This window comes from Pavona decussata, unplaced genomic scaffold (genome assembly GCF_977016875.1).
Source record: "Pavona decussata unplaced genomic scaffold, jaPavDecu1.1 SCAFFOLD_4, whole genome shotgun sequence".
NCBI classification, from domain to species: Eukaryota; Metazoa; Cnidaria; class Anthozoa; order Scleractinia; family Agariciidae; genus Pavona; species Pavona decussata.
Window position 1 is genome coordinate 1,568,617 of NW_028145428.1, and position 16,203 is coordinate 1,584,819.

The window sequence follows — 16,203 nt, forward strand, 5'->3', positions numbered from 1 at the left end:
AAATTTCATGTGGTAGTCTGCGTAAAAGAAACGGCAAAGGACTGTACCAAAAAGTGTGATGCAGGTGCAAAGTTATTGTTTTGCTTACTAAATCTACTGCTTTTTTGATGTTCTCGTTGTATTTTAAACTGCCTAATTGGTCTGTTTTTTGAGTGACCGGCCGGGGGGGGGGGGGGGGGGGAGAGTAGTTTGTTTAACCATTTTTTGCTCGGCCCCTCCAGTTGTTTTAGCCTTGCTACGGGCCTGCCTGGGATCAGGCATCATAACATGTTAAGCCAGCATGAACCAATTAATGACAATTCACCTTCTAAAGCAAAAAGTTTAATCAACATGTTTAATCAACTCTAAAGCATTATAACACAATCGCTATCATCACATAAGCATCTGGTGGTTTATTTTAATCTTATTTCGATCTATCCCGTGGATGTTGTTTTTTAGTGGAGCAACTATCCCTTCTCATAAATAATGATCCGTTGTCTTCTTTTTAGCCTCCTAAAAAGGAGGAGAAAGAACAAAAAAAAGCATAGAGTTAGGTGTCTCCCTACTGAATGTGCTTGCCGGCATAAATTAAGGCCAGTCTGTTAACTAAATTTTTCGCTTTGCACTAGATTAGTTGACTCGATTAATAAACAAATGTATTGATTTCTGTCATACTAATGGACGAATAATGTCATATTCACTGGCAGTTAAACTATTTGTTGGCTGAAAACATTAGCAGCCCCATGGATTTACAAGTATGTAAGAGAGTGAAATTTAACAATTTTAGGTTGAGGTTGAGCGTGGTAGGGAGAATAATAATAATAATAATAATAATAATAATAATAATAATAATAATAATAATAATAATAATAATAATAATAATAACGATGATGATGATGATGATGATGATGATGACGATGATGATGATGATGATGATGATGATGATAATGATGATGATGATGATGATGATGATAAGTTTGAGGCGGATGAACACAAACCGAGAAATTGACTATTCCCTTTATCCTACAAAACCGAGTCTAATAATTGTTTTAGAATACGTATAAATGGTAAGGGAGAGCTGCACTTCGGACTAATGTGGCCACACGGTCTTAGGAACTAGGAGTATTGCTACCCCTCCCCCCACCTCCCTTGATGGGATGCAAGGCTATCGCAGGGTTATCCACAGCAGTATGCCGCCAGTTCCCATTTATACACCTAGGGCGGAACAGAGACGATGTGAAGCAATGTTTGTTCGCTAAGGAAACAACACAAAAATATACGAGAGACTAGTTCGTAATTTTTTTGTTTTTTCCTTCGTTGGTTGTGTTATATTTTGCAATACCTTTCCTGTTGCCACTACATAAGCAGGCATGGTGTAACTACTTCACATATAAAGTGGAACTTGGGTAGATATGATCTCATACTGTAGTTATGGCGTCACAATTCTATCTCAGTGTGAGGAAGGTGCGTGTTCTTAACCAATGAAAATATAGATATTTTAAAGAATGTTTTTGAAGACAGAAAAATGTTAAAGCGGGTTCGACCATTATCATACACAACTATTTTTCAGCTCAAAATTTTGACAGGGTTTATGCACGGGGTAGTATACGTTTTATCATTAGAGTATTTAAAATTGTCCAGCTTACGGCATTGTCTGCATGTTGCTTTGCAGTTCCTTTTCATGGATTTGTGTCGGCAGTCATGAAAGAACAGTTTTCTGAATTTGCACCAACTGTGGCTCTTCCTGTCCGTACAAACTCTTCGCTTGTCCTTGTCATTTAAAACCGTAAACAAATCTACACCAAACGAACAAAGAAACACCAAATAAGTATCGCAATGTATAGCTACGGTAAATACTATAGAGTATTTGCAAAAGGAATCTAGCTTTCGTATCAGGATGTGATTACACCGACACTCTCAAGGCCGATCCGACATTACCGGAGCGCGAATTGTACGTGTATTTTGACCACCAATTTTAATTTTGAATTTCGATTGACTTGATTAAAAAGCAATGGCAAATTTTTCTGAATCGAAGCGACTGTCTTGTTCACCAATCAATCAATCAATCAATTAATCAATCAATCAATCAATCAATCAATCAATCAATCAATCAATCAATCAATCAATCAATCAATCAATCAATCAATCAATCAATCGTAGTGTGCAACAACAGTTATGAAGTTAACAAACTCTGACACGCAAATAAGCAAAAGGAATGCCAAATAATACATCCTAATTGGCTCTTCACTTCCTAAAAACTAACTGTTTAATACATGCATCCAACTTCTGGTTATTGTTCCAGCACTAACACAAAAGCTGTGACATTATTAAAATAGCAAAGCCATCACTGTCTTAACTAACGTTAAATCCCCATGTCACCGCAGCCATGGACAGCGTAAGCACATTTGATCTTTCTAGCTTTTTCTCTGGCCATGTACCCTCTTGACCGTACGGTTGGGCAGTCTTAGAGGGCCTGCTGACCTTTTCGCTGGACCCTGACAACCTGCAGCTCCGTTGTATTTTCTATCTTGGCTCATTGTATTGTTGTTCGTTCTTTTGTTATCTCGACCAATAATGCAAGACGATGCAAACGGTACAGGTCGCTCCGCCTGTGTAGTGAAGTTGCATCTTCTTCGGGCCGCATTGTACTTATTTGGCCGCCGTTTTGAAATGATTATTTTGTCACGCATACATTGCATCGGTACTGAGTTTGAAATAAAAACGGCGGATGTTTTGACGGACACGAGGATCGGAAGAATTTGTTTTTTTTAAATCGCTGGAATTGGCTTCACATTGGGAAAAAGTTCCTTCTTCCGTCTAAAGGTGAAGTAAAGTATGGGCTTGACATTTGATCAAATAGTAAGTTTCATTATTACGGAGTTGAAGCAGATCGATCGTTGCTCACTGAATTCACAGTCATTGACAAGGTTTGGTGGAGTCCGCTGGAAGACTGACTGTGTGAGACTGACACAATAACTGAGCAGTGAATAACTAAATTTCTCATCCTTATCCCTTTACTGAGTTACATGTTGGACTCTGTGCTATCATAAAACAGCAGGATAATTCACAGGTTGTTTGGCAGCAGAGGTCATCGACATCATAAACTGTGTATTTCGGGATTTCGATTCGTTCAAATCAGCGAAAATCTACTGAAAATGCCTTTTATTTCTCATTGTTTATGTGTGTACTGAGAGTCAAATCAACTCCGCACGCACAAGAAACACTCCAACTAAAACTGAATGTGATACAGGCTCAAATATAATTGAAACTGTACCGAAATGTAATTAAAAATCTCGTAGTAAGGCCTAGACGTTAATCTGAGAATTGAACGATTACTTCTAATTTACTGGGTTTGTTTGCTGTGAATCATAACCAACGCTCATTGGCCAGTATGTAGCACATTCCTTGGAATTCAAACTTTCACTGACTAATTACAAATTCCTATTTCAAATAATTAAGCAGACTTAAAAGTACGCGCACGAGAGAGAGAACCGCGGCGAAGCTGCAGCAACGAGGCGCGAAGCGTCGATGTGGTTATTTACTCATTCTTATCTTTTAGAAAACGGGACTCTGGAGCCAGGGTAACTTAAAAGTCTCAACGGCTTCAAAAATCTTACGCATATTTCATACATATTTTATAGGCTTACCTTCAAGAGCATTCACCTTTGCAAGTGTATCATCTTCTATATCTTCATCAGAGTAAGCTGCTGGTGTTACCATGGCAATTCCGATACAAAGAATCAAAAGTAGAAGGACAGCTCTGGTGGGGGCCATGATGCTTTATTTAAAAGTTGTCCTGAAGAAATGACAAGGAAGAAAACTTAGAAAACTAGTTTATAAAACACACCTATCTCACTTTTATACCGAAGTTATGCTATCGAAAATTTCAAACCAAGACAATCAGATTAGCAAGAAGAAAAAAAAAAAACCGCGATTTTACTCAACGTCGTCTAAATAATTTGTTATCAATACTTGTGAAAGAGATGCATTATGAGAAAGGAAATACTTTGGTATGTATTTTTCGTGGTAAGTTCCTAAACTCCGGTACTTACATAATTACCATAAGCTTAACATATTTTTACCCAGCGAAAAAAAAAATAGTTTGACTACCCCGTCTACCACACCTACATAATTTGTAAATAAAATTCCTTTTCCTGTTGTTTGGAGTAACCCTCCGCTTTTTCGTGACTAAAGCATACAGAAGGAGTAAGGCGTAATAGATTCTGTTCACAATTACTAAAGCGACTTGCAAAATTTAATGTTACTTTTATCGAAATGTGCCCCGTGAATTTGACTGTGCATAAAGACTGGACTCATTTGGGATATCAGCGACTTAATAAGGAAAAGAGAATTATATCAAAGAAAGCTTTTTCAAGTGAAATGAGACAGAAATAGGAAGTATAACGTTCTATTGAAGACTAAGTGCACAATGAACTTAGAATCAGATGAGACAGAAACAGCTTGAAAAGGGAATGCTAGTGATTTGCGTAACTAAATATATGATTTTTGTCAACCGAATGACAACATGATGGCGATTTTAGGAAAACCAACATTTACGTCAATAGGACAGAAGATAAGAAAAAAGTTCACACTAATTTTACCTTATTGAAACTCCTCTTCCTCTGAAGAAGCGGCTAAAATGTGTGAAACTATCACTTTCGGGGAAGATAAATGATATAGATCATGTGATTAAGTAGCAACCAATCGACATCAAGGTAAGATTATGGTAAACTTGTTCAGGAAACAAACAAAAAAAAAGGAGGGAAAAATCTGCGTAGGCTTAATCGACCGGCTTCTAATGAGATGTTTTGATCGAGCGGAGAAAGAAAAACTTGTTAATGAATTATGAGTAAGTTCTGTGATTACTGTATTTTCATTTGATTGCAATGATAGCATGAACCATATGTTTTTTCTTCCATTTTCAGCCAAAACACATACATGTATTTCGAAGAGATCTGCTTAAAAATGGTAATACATTAATGGGTGAGGAATTATAACAAAATTGTACTAAAGTCTGTAAAAAGCGTTCAGTTTTGACAGTCATTCACTGTCATATGGTCTTTACACTTAAATGGAATATTCTAGACTTATTAAAAATAAATACAGCGGCTGATGTTTGAGGGGGTGTTCGGTGTCTTTCCGCTAGTCGGCAGTATTAATTAAAATAAGTCAAAGTTGAAACTAATATTCTCAAGCTCATTAATAATTCATCAAGAGAAAACAAAGAAAATTACTTCTGTGACCGTGGTTTGGATGTGTTCTTAAATACCATAAAATTTTGCCAACTTTGGCTTTGAATTTCTCCAAATTTTATTGATAATTTGAGAAGACATATTAAACACTCGAAAGTGTGTTTAAATAAACTTGGCAGCGCCTCGTTTTTTCAACGTACTTGTCAGTGTTTGGATATCTGATGAAACACACCTTCTCGTGTTTGATATATTACTTCAAAGGTTACTTTAAAGTTACAAATAAAAGTACCTTCCAGATATGTCGAGTTAAATTGAAATTACACGCTTTAGCCAGTGGTTTGGGAGGAAGATGCGTTTCTGTTTGCAAATTCAATCACGGCTGGTATTCCTTGATGGATAAAAAAGAACAAAGAAGAAGAAGAAGATAGTAATACGAAAACGAGCTGATATAAACAAGAAATATCTGAGGTTGGTTGGTGTAGCCACATGCGTAGAATGTTCTGAACGTGGGAGGTTTCCTGGTTAATTAATAATCTTAATCGAAATGTCGATAAATCCGAAATCGAACGTGGCGTGTACATACGTACGCGGAACGCTTTCATAGGAGAATAAAATAAGCATCAGAGGGCAGCATGGATCTTGTGCCCATTTTCATGATATTGTACGACTAACAGTAATCATGCAAGGATTATAGGAGTGCGTTTGACCTCTTTAATAAATAAACTGGTTTACCATTTCGGTATGGTGAGCCCCATTCCGCCAGCGGAGTTTGTTAAGGCTCTGCTAGCAGGTTGGGTGAGACCTCTTTGCTCTCACTTTTCCTAGGCCTGTTGGTAAGAATTTCACACATTTCTTCTTTTTTATTTGATTTTTATTTTTATGCCATTTTTCTTACTTTTGCTCTTTAATCAGCATCGTCACAGAATATTCGAAGTTTCCAAATAACCGCCGTTTTACGTAAGGGCGTTCAAAATGAAGAGAGTGAAATCTTCATTTTCAGTGATGAATACGCGACAATATTGAACAAAAGCTAGGGATTACTCTGAATTCACTTTTTCTCCTGGGGCTTCAGGTTTGTCAGGTTAATAATGGCAAGTGGTAGGTCAGACGAAGAAGCAAACAAAACATAAATTTCTAATTTTCAAATTTTCAAATTTTCAAATTTTCAAAATTTTCAAATTTTTAGGAAAAAGACATTTTAAAGTTCAACCCGCATGTACTATTTAAGTCTGCTTCTAGAAAGGCATTTTTTCAAACTTCTGCGGAAATCTCATAATTACGAAGGCGAAAAATTTTGAATAAAGCGAGCTATAATTTGCATTTTTAAAGATTTCAAATGTGTATGGCTTTGTGTAAAATGCGGTTTTTATAATTCATCAAAACAAAATCTAACAAAAAAAAAAAAACTCACCAGTGTGTCGACCCAGAATCACTGATAAACAGAAAAGTCTAGTAGAACCAAACATTATTCAAATAAACGCTCTGCGTTGGTGTACCTTGCATTCAAAACAAAACGATACTTAATATTCCAACCGAGAAAATGCCCGCTCTAGAGCCTTTCAATGAAAATTATTTTCTACAACAATTATTATGAGGTTAATTTACAAGATCACCGTAATCTCCCCTTAGGAGTATTTGAATCCTATTCATTGAGTATTTTCCCAACTTTCTCAATTTTCCAGCGTCTGGGTTCGCATGAAGAAATTTGTCAAGATTTCTTGGCTAAAAAAACAATGATATCTCTTTCGGGGTTTTACACTCAGCTGAACAATGGCAAAGCATGCTTTCATTCTCATTAGAAGACTCTAAAAAACCATTGAAATCTTAGGGCTTCGGCGGATCGAGAACAAAATAGTTGTCGATAACAATTTGTCTAGTCAGTCGAGACCCTTAATCACCAAGTGACCGATCCTAATAAAAAGTCTAAAACCAATGTTGCGTGGCCGACAAGTGCGAGTAGGGCGGAATTGAGTGGCGGCTGAAGTAATGCCCTGTGATTGGTTGATTATGTTTGGCGGATGATATGCTCTGCTTTCATTGACCGGAAGGTAACAGAAGAGTGGCAAACACAGGAACGTGCTTGCAAGGGTTTCGGATTGCTTCACAACCAGAAGACTCAAAAATAAAGAAAGCAATAAATTAACTTCAAATACGAAACTAGTGAATCGATATCTCAAAGTGGGTGTTTCCTGGTCTTGGTAAGTAAAGTTTCACATGTGTGTTTGGATGCGCAGCAAACAACGTGACTGTACTATCGTTTATAAGTCTTTTAAAGTAACAATAACCACTCGACATTTTTCAACACGTGTTCGTGAGCACTAGCCACTGACAGGGTCTCACGTATTCAAACATTTACAAGATTCCAAAAATGCCAGAGTTTGTGTTGGCCTAATTGTTTTAATATTCTAGGTCATGTTTTCACCAATTTCCATCTCAAGATAAAGGAAGCTGTTCATATGCAATGGGAACAACCTACTCGAACCAACAATTGCACCATGTAAATTTAAAACTCTTTTTCTTGTCACGCATTATCACGTATTCTTTAATTATTCTGTTAGTTTTTTTTTGTCATTGGCATTCGTATGTACCTATATTATTAATAAATTCAACTTTGTATTCACAATTTAAACTGAAGATGACAGGAGAGCTGTCGAAACATGTTTTCAAAAATCACTGAAAACTGTTGTCGTTTTGGCGTAAACTTTTAACTTAGTATAAGGCTTTGATTTTTCATAAATGCAAATCTAAGCTTATCTTCATTTGTTTCACATCTTTATACATTGTTAGCGTTCCTTTATCGGTTTCGATTTTTTTGAGTCGTTCTTTAGGCTTTGGATATAGTCACGAAATCCAAGATGGCTGCTGTTCAGAACTCGTGACGTAATTTTCACAAAAAATCATCAGGGAGTTCATCATCCCATTATGTGGATCTGAAAGGAAACAGTTTTGGACGTGACAAGTACCCTCCATGTTTCAGTGTCATTTTTTTAAATACTTTTGAAGCTTTGGGGAGTGGGAGGGGGGATGGCATCGGCTCTTCCTTTAGGCTCAGTTATTAACTCAAAACAAGCCTCGTCCGTTCGTTGATTTATTTGTAACAAAAACTTCTAATAATTGTGGTGTAGTTTTCAAAAATAGCCACGACAGTCATAATGGGTATGCAAGTCATACGGCTAACTAAAACTTAAAACTAAACACGCTATCGGTTAAGGTTATCCCTGCCGTCCCGAACTCTATTTCCAAGGGTCTTTGAGTCGTTCAAGTGAGGCTTGCGTATTCAGCTGTTTGGACAAAGGTTGTCCAAAAAAGCGTAAAAGCATACGCGACAATGCCCAAAGGTTGTCTGGGAAGTACTCAATAAATTTCAATAAAAAGCTCAGAATCCATAATGCCTCGACTGTACAGCGAAGAGTTGAGATGGCGGGAAACATGGATTCTGAGCTTTTATTGAAATTTAGGTATTAGGTATTTCCTAGACAACCTTCTGTCTTGCACGCTTTTACACTTTTTTGGACAAACTTTGTTGAAACAGCTGTATATGATTGTTTATCGTCGTGCATCATCACATAACAAGAAAGCAGAAATCCAAGATAATCTAAATTTACTCATGAAATTAAAATACAGAGTCATCACTAATCCTAGCAGAATTTTTCACAGAAGTCGTTGCATTGTAATTTCATTTCTTCCGGGTTATTATTACAGGCGTCGTTGTAGATGAAATCAAGCAAACAGGCAGATAGATTGCTCGGGTCAGCACAACCCGACTCTACAGAATCTGAAAAGAAAGATGCAGAATAACTGTGTAAACTGAATTGTGCAGACGAATAAAGGATTAAAAATAATAAATAAACAAACAAGCAAATAACTAAATAACTAACTAACTAACTAACTAACTAACTAACTAACTAACTAACTAACTAACTAACTAACTAACTAACTAACTAACTAACTAACTAACTAACTAACTAACTAACTAACTAACCAACTAACTAAATAAATAAATAAATAAATAAATACTACTTGCTACTACGCTGTAAATGTACCCGTGGCTTTGTTTCTTTGCCATCAGTCAAGACTCCATCTGAACAGCTTAACTTCTTACCTTGGGATCTTTCATACACAAAACGTTTCCTATTTAGCACAGTTGTCTAGTAAACTTTGCGAAGCTTCAAATTATCTATAGAGGGGAAGGGTAAGCGAAATCAAATTGGAACTTTTTTTTTTGTCGTGTTTGAATGCAATTCTTAGATTCAAAGTTCATGGATGAAGAAATTTTATCGCCAAATCAGCCTGAAATGGCTTAGCTAACATCCATTTTCCAAGCAACTCGATGGAGAGAAAAGGGATTGAACGAAGCACTACGCAGCTTTTGAAAAATAGGCTTTGAAAAAAGCGACGTTTGATGCGGAGTAAAACGTGGTGGAGAGTGCCCAAAAAGTAAATTAAAAAATTCGAATAAAAGATGGTGGCTACCTAAAGTGGTACGATTCAATGTTCCTCAATTTATTCCTATTTTCTAAGGCAATTTAATCTTTTAAAGACGGGAAATAGTTCCTCGACTGTTGTGGTAAAGTAACTCTCTCCCGTATAGATTTTCTGGTGAAAATACGTTGTGAACATTGTTGTTAGGGATTGCGAGACTCATAGCAGCATGCTATGATGGGATGTAGTGTAGTCGCTTTAGAATTGTAATGCTCATGAAAGGTTTCCCTTGACCCACCTAGCGTGTGTGTGGGAATATACTTTGGCGGGGGGCTAGAAACTTCTGCTTCCACACTTTCTATATATGGTTTCTGTCCCTTTCTTGGTTGTTCTTGCCTCGGCATGCTTTTTTTTATGATTTCTACCACTTAACTCTGCCACACTGGATTCCATTCCTAGTACCAACAAATATCATTTTCGCTCTTCTCTATTCTTTGCAGTTTCCCTTTTGCATGTTTATTAGTGTGTATTTCAGGAGAGTTTAAGTTTTGCTTCAATTCAGTACGCATGACATGGTTACTGATACTGATACTGATACTCCGTATGCTATTGGAAAATAAGACAAATTTACCGGCCGGAAAGTAGATGGTAGCAATCTCTCAACAAATACTAATCATGGTTTGCTATCTCATAGTGGTACACACAGAGACAAATAATCATGTCACATTTAGAGTCAGAGGAGGACAAACGACTTGTCTTTGTGGTATACACACCCTTGTGACCTGTAATTTTCAAATCTGATCAAATGTTTGGCAGGCAGGCGACAGTCTACATGTGATGTAGCCTGATCTATTTTGGCTTCACCCTTCTACATATAAATACAACTGTCCATTCCATTCAATTCCCACATAACTTGGGAAGTTTCAAATTAGTTTCCTCAAGGCTCTACTCTCTAAAACATAGGGTTGTATTGGTCTTGTACAGAACAATTTACAATCACGACCTCAACCGGCCGATTAATAACAACTAAATTACCTGCTTCTGTAGCCTCTGATTTAAAAAAAGTCAATCAAAATAAAATTTAAGGAGATGCGTGAAGGGCAAGGCTTGCCCTAGATAAAGGCTAAAATTTACGCTTTATACTCCCATAGATTGTATGAAATGAAGTTTGAACTTTAGCGTTTACGTGTATCGAGCTTCGCGATTCGAAGAAGTTCGAATTAATTTGAAATAAAATCGTTGTTAATTCAGAAATCGACACTTGTTCTTTAATGCACATGGCTTCAAAATCATAAATGTTCATCTTACAAAATGGAAGCGGAAATTAATTTTTTACCGTTCGTTTGTAGTAATCCATTTTCTGAATCAACCATTCAACTCTATTATCCGAAATGTTTTCAACCTGAGTTCTGACTTGAGTAAACTCGATCCAGTCTCGCTCTGCATCAAAGTTCGCTCACAAGCCTTGTCGCCGCCCATTCAAATTCCTGTGCCCTGATTCATACTGATGGCCCGTGTAAGCGACAGTTATAAGAAATGGAGATACAAAACTTCATCATTTAACTCGGGTAACAAGAGTTGAGAATTTACACTCACAAGCGTTGTTTTCTGGCAAAAGGGAGTTTAAGAAACGAGGACCGCAACGGTAACGAGAACGTCACAAAACAATTGTTGGCTTCACACTACAAGCTAAGCTAGTTTCAAGTAAGCACTTGATTCAAGTGCACTTGAAAATCTCAAGTCGCACTTTAGAAAACTTGGCTTCACACCTGGTGACAAAGTATATACTTGAAGCACAAGCTGTCAATCATCGTTCGCGGTAAAATCAGAAATGCGACTGCTCGCCGGAAAATCATGAAGCCTTTACAACGGAAAATCGTTTTGTGTTGTTTACTCTTTATTTTGTCTTTAATTTTAACTCAGAGAGTTTTAACATTACAAGAAATGCATAGGTACTTCATTGTTTACGAGTACTTGGCGACAAAACAAAAGAACAGGCGACATCTTCTGAACTGAAAATCGATGGTTCAGGCTGTCCGTAAAGATGAAATTCATATAAGATCGTAAGTTTAAATCTGCTTTCCTTCTTTTTTATGTTTACTTACAAAAAAGACTGTTCCATGGAGTCCTCAAACTGCGAGGCGTATCTCCAACCATCCATTTTGATTTTTTTAAAATTAATTTTAGTTCACGGCAAAATATTTATCTGTCCTGGCACCGCGGCACGTGGCTTTCAATTGGTTTCCCTTTCCCTATTGGTCAAGTACGTTCTCAAGTGTGGTGTTGGCCATACTTGGCGGCGTCTTTGAACTGCGAAAGTTTCCATGGTCACTAAGTAAAGTTCAAGTTGGTAGGTTTTACCCCTTCACACTCAAAGTAGTTTTCAAGTGCACTTAGATTATACTTACAAGCTCTAGTGTGAAGCCCCCTAATGGGTTTAATGAGCGAAAACAATTGCTCTGCACGTGCGTTCGACATTTTGGTACATTTCTTTACCGTCCTCTGCAAAACAACAACGTGAAATGACCAAATTTTAGGTTTTCTCGAGAGCGGGAGCGTATGACGCAAAATCTTCTTTATTTTTCCTTACTTTGACGTCGTTCATACTAATTTAGTTCCTGGAGAGTTCGCCCGCATTTTCCAAGTTAAACAAATTTAAATGATTGCGAAAGAGTTACAAAAACGAGAAGTTATATTTTTAAATGACCTTCTCGTTACCGTTGCCGTCCTCGTTTCTTAAACTCCCTAAAAACTGAGAAGAAAAACTTGGCATGATGATAAAAAGAAGTACCTTCCGTTGTTGATTCCACAAATGATGTATCTTGTAACTTCAGCATTCTGTGGAGAGGTACTGGGATTGCTAATTGAACCAATGAAAATAGCGCAGCCAAGACGAATAGAAGTGTAGTAGACAACATTTCTTTTGCATATATTCCCTAGAGACAGCTGTTTGAATGAAATTATATAGAAAAAATCTATAGTCAGTTCATGTTAAAAATACGTAATGTGTTGAGAAAGACAGCACGAAAGTGTTGGTAGCTAGTTTGTTACGCTGTGACTGTACCTTTCATCCTTTCGTCTATATTTTGATGACAATTTTTTAAGTATTCGGAACTGAATTTTATGAAGTATCGGCTTAGCGGAATTTCGCGGCAATTTTTCGGATTATCTATAAGATACTGAAATACGGATTACTCGGATTATCTATGAAATATCGAAACTTAGGCCCGGTTCAAACTTCGCGCTATTGTCATGCCCAACTCAGGTCATCCTAATTGACATAAGTAAAATTCAACGTTAGCAAGATGTCTGAATAAACTTTCCTACCAATTAATTTTAAAAGCATGACAAGCTCCTTCTCTTTAACGCGTAAGTGCTAAATGGCTTAGCCCGGTGGTTGTTCAAGGGTCGTGTTTAACTTGTCTCAAACTCAATGGATATATTGTGACACCCTCTCTTGATTGTGATGATAATGCAGTAACTTTGGTCTTACGCGACTGAATTAAGTTCGACGTTTGAATCAGCTGTTGAGCTATCAACTGACTACAGCCGAATTTCATTCAATTGAGTTCGACACGACGATAGTACGAGATTTGCATCGGGCCTAGCGAAAATCACGAATCTAAAAACTAGGCACGATTTTCGATTCAGTTGCAATCTAGTTACAATATTCCGAGCTGAAATCGTAAAATAAATGTTAGCTTTATAGTAGAAAACCCTTTTCATTCATTCTTTTGCAAGGTCGCCAACTTTGTCGCCTGTTTTCTGTCTACCAGTCATTAAGTCACGTTTCATTGTGTTTCAAATAGCGTGAACAACACCATGATTTTACTGATATGGGTGAACTTTATGAAAAAAAAAAAAGAAGAAGAAAGGAAGGGGTCTCTGCAAGAAACTATTCGGGTTTATTTAACGTATTTGGTAATTGTCTAATACGAAGAAAAACAAAGTTGAATGCGTTCGTTCTATAGAGATAACCATCTCGTGATGTTTAGTCTACACAGTGCGCTCATGTGAGGAGTAATTTTTGCAGAGGACTCGCTCAATAAATGCCAGGGCCTCTAATGGCGGTTTTACCAAAAAAAGGAACTAAATTTAACAAGGGAACTTGATGGCAGATCAAAGAAGAGCATAATTTAACGAAAAAATAAGGTTGACTTAAAAGCACGCGGCGTGTTTCCTTTTCATATGACAATAAAGCTCTAAAAAATTCACTGACTACTGAAGGAAATCAAACAAGAAAACAAACAAGTAAGTAAATAAAATCTCCTCTTGTCTTACCTTTAAAGCACGCCGAACAAGATCACCTCCAGTGATCGGTGAACATTAAACACTTCACGTGATCTTCGCACCAGCTGCCAGCATGTTGTTAAGGCGATTCATGTTACCGCGTTAAAGGTGAATATACAAGGCATATAGGTAATTTATCTCTGTTTCTTTTAGACAGCGGCGCCTGATTTTGATTATTTTGGTCTTTTTTTTGTTGTGTTTTATTCCACGGGAAAATTAAAATGTGGCTTGGGAATAACTTCCTCTTGGCATATTATATTTCCTTTGAATTACTGACGATTATATGAATTTTGTAGGCGGCTTCTAGAATAAAAAGAAAAGGAAAAAAGGTTGAGGATTTGCCTGTGGCGTCTTATTCGGTAGTTATTTAAAGGAAATCTTCCGAATAATCAGCAATTCAGTGGCTCAAAAATCCACAGCAAAAATGAAATGTCTCCGACCTATTTATGAAAATTATGCCATCTACATTTAGCCACAATTTGATCAAAGGAAGCCAAAATACAATACTATTACCGCGATCCTGGGGATCTTCCCATTGCGCTGAGACGTCAATATAAAGTCGTCTGATTGCCGTCTCAAAATGACGGTTTCTGATTAGCTCAAAAACTGTCATGTTAGCATGACAGCACGGCACTTAAATGGGTTTGGCGCGCACAGATCAAAATTTTACTTCTGTGGATGAACATGCGACGTTGGATGGTGTTGTTTATTTCTTTTCATTTGAGTTTACAAAGCTTCTGACACTGTTCAAGGACCACTTATAATATTTTTTTGGTGGTGAACATGTACCATGGTACAGCGGTAAGCGAAAAAAAGTGATTATAAATTCGATGAAGAGAAGTTTACTTAAAAGACTTTCTTGAGTGTGAAAGCGGCCACGGTAAACAACGACGAGCTTAAATTCCAATAAATTATGGCATTTTCAAAGCAAAAGGATCTGTTTCTTTTCTGATGTCTCTCATCTCCAGAAAAAATTGTTCCAAGAGCGCTGCTGCGTTCTCTTTCATGGCTCAGGTTTGTCAATTTGATCTTCTTGTCGTAGCGCCGAACAGCAGACTCGGTAATTTTTACAGTATTCTTCGCCGCTTGGTTTCTTTCAAATTTCTAAATTTCCACGGCATCTAAGCTAGGATAACAATGCTCTGTTTTCGTTTTTGGTTACTAGTATGGTTGCTCTTTTTATTCTTGCTTCTGGTTGTGAGGTTTATTCATCACTGTTTTCATGTTGTTGTTTTTGTCTCGGCGGTAACAAATTTTCAATAACATTTGCTGGTAAAATGTTCAAACCTACTAGCTCGTCTATTTCATCAATGGTAGGTGCTTTATGGACTGTACATTTTTGCATTTTCTTTGTTTTGACGTAAAAATTAAAGCCAAAAATTCAAATAACCCACCCCGAGAAAAAAATTTCGCGCACGGATATTACCATGGCTACAGTTTAACTGAAGTAAGAATTTATCTTTCAATCAGCGCACGATTTGTACTTTATCCGTTTGCTCTCTCCAACAAAATGTCAATATCGCGATATAAAACTAAATTCGATTTTGGAACGGCAATATGACTTTATATTGACGGCGTTGGGAGAAAATATATTCCCAACTAGCCGTCAATATAAAGTCGTATTGCGGTCTCAAAATCGAATTCAGTTTTTAATATCACTTGAAAACAGCCCTACTAACGCACTCACGCCTGAAATCATTCATAATATCTTTGGATTTTCGACGTTCATAGTGTTTCCGTGGCTTATTTATCTTTTTTAGATGAAATCGGTAAGAAATTTATCGTGTCTCACCATGTCTTTAAAATTTCACTTGATTTCGTCCATTGTGATCAAGAAGCAATTCCGATACAGGCACAGAATGTATGAGCGAGATATGTCAGCAAATATTTGCTAAAAAACGGGAATATCCTTTATTATACAATGAACAGTGTAAAACTCGCGTTTTGATTGGTGCAGCGGAGTTGTGATTAAAGCATAACCCACGAATGACGTCATCAAGTGGTGTGACCAGCGCTTGTAATCAGAGTCTAGAGTTCAGCCAGAGAGTGACTGGTCAACAAAGTTTTGCAAACTGTTTTTGAGAGTAGTAGACAAACAGACAAATTTTAGCAGGAAGCTTTCTCGGAGTGTTAGCATAACTTACGAAAAACAAACTAGAGAACTGGAAGAACGAAAGCTGTTTTGTGCAAGTACAAGCCAAACTTTTCACAGAGATTTTGCGTTGCTCCAAACTTTCGCGGAGTGTTAACATAACTTACGAAAACAAGAGAAGAAATGTTCAAAATAAGTATAATCTTGTTCAAAAAGTTCTGTTTTGAT

The 16,203-nt window shown here is 37.1% G+C and overlaps 1 protein-coding gene and 1 long non-coding RNA gene across 3 annotated transcripts; both read right to left on the reverse strand.

Moving 5' to 3' along the window:
• Positions 1-303: 303 nt before the first annotated feature.
• On the reverse strand, positions 304-5,620 carry LOC146489707 (uncharacterized). Of its 2 annotated transcripts, XM_085104483.1 has the most exons (5): positions 5,461-5,618; positions 4,581-4,634; positions 3,627-3,775; positions 1,626-1,775; positions 304-492 (listed from the first exon to the last, which is right to left on the reverse strand). In XM_085104483.1, the coding sequence occupies exons 3-5, from the start codon at positions 3,751-3,753 to the stop codon at positions 485-487; spliced, it is 285 nt and encodes a 94-aa protein (XP_084960609.1). In that variant the 5' UTR covers positions 3,754-3,775; positions 4,581-4,634; positions 5,461-5,618; the 3' UTR covers positions 304-484. The 2 variants fall into 2 exon arrangements, with proteins under 2 accessions (XP_084960609.1, XP_084960615.1); XM_085104489.1 differs by lacking the exon at positions 4,581-4,634 and having other exon boundaries at positions 5,461-5,620.
• A 3,135-nt stretch (positions 5,621-8,755) lies between these two features.
• On the reverse strand, positions 8,756-14,324 carry LOC146489708 (uncharacterized). Its single transcript, XR_014863572.1, has 3 exons — positions 13,875-14,324; positions 12,385-12,539; positions 8,756-8,946 (listed from the first exon to the last, which is right to left on the reverse strand). It is a non-coding gene; the product is annotated as an uncharacterized LOC146489708 (long non-coding RNA).
• Between the last annotated feature and the right edge of the window lie 1,879 nt (positions 14,325-16,203).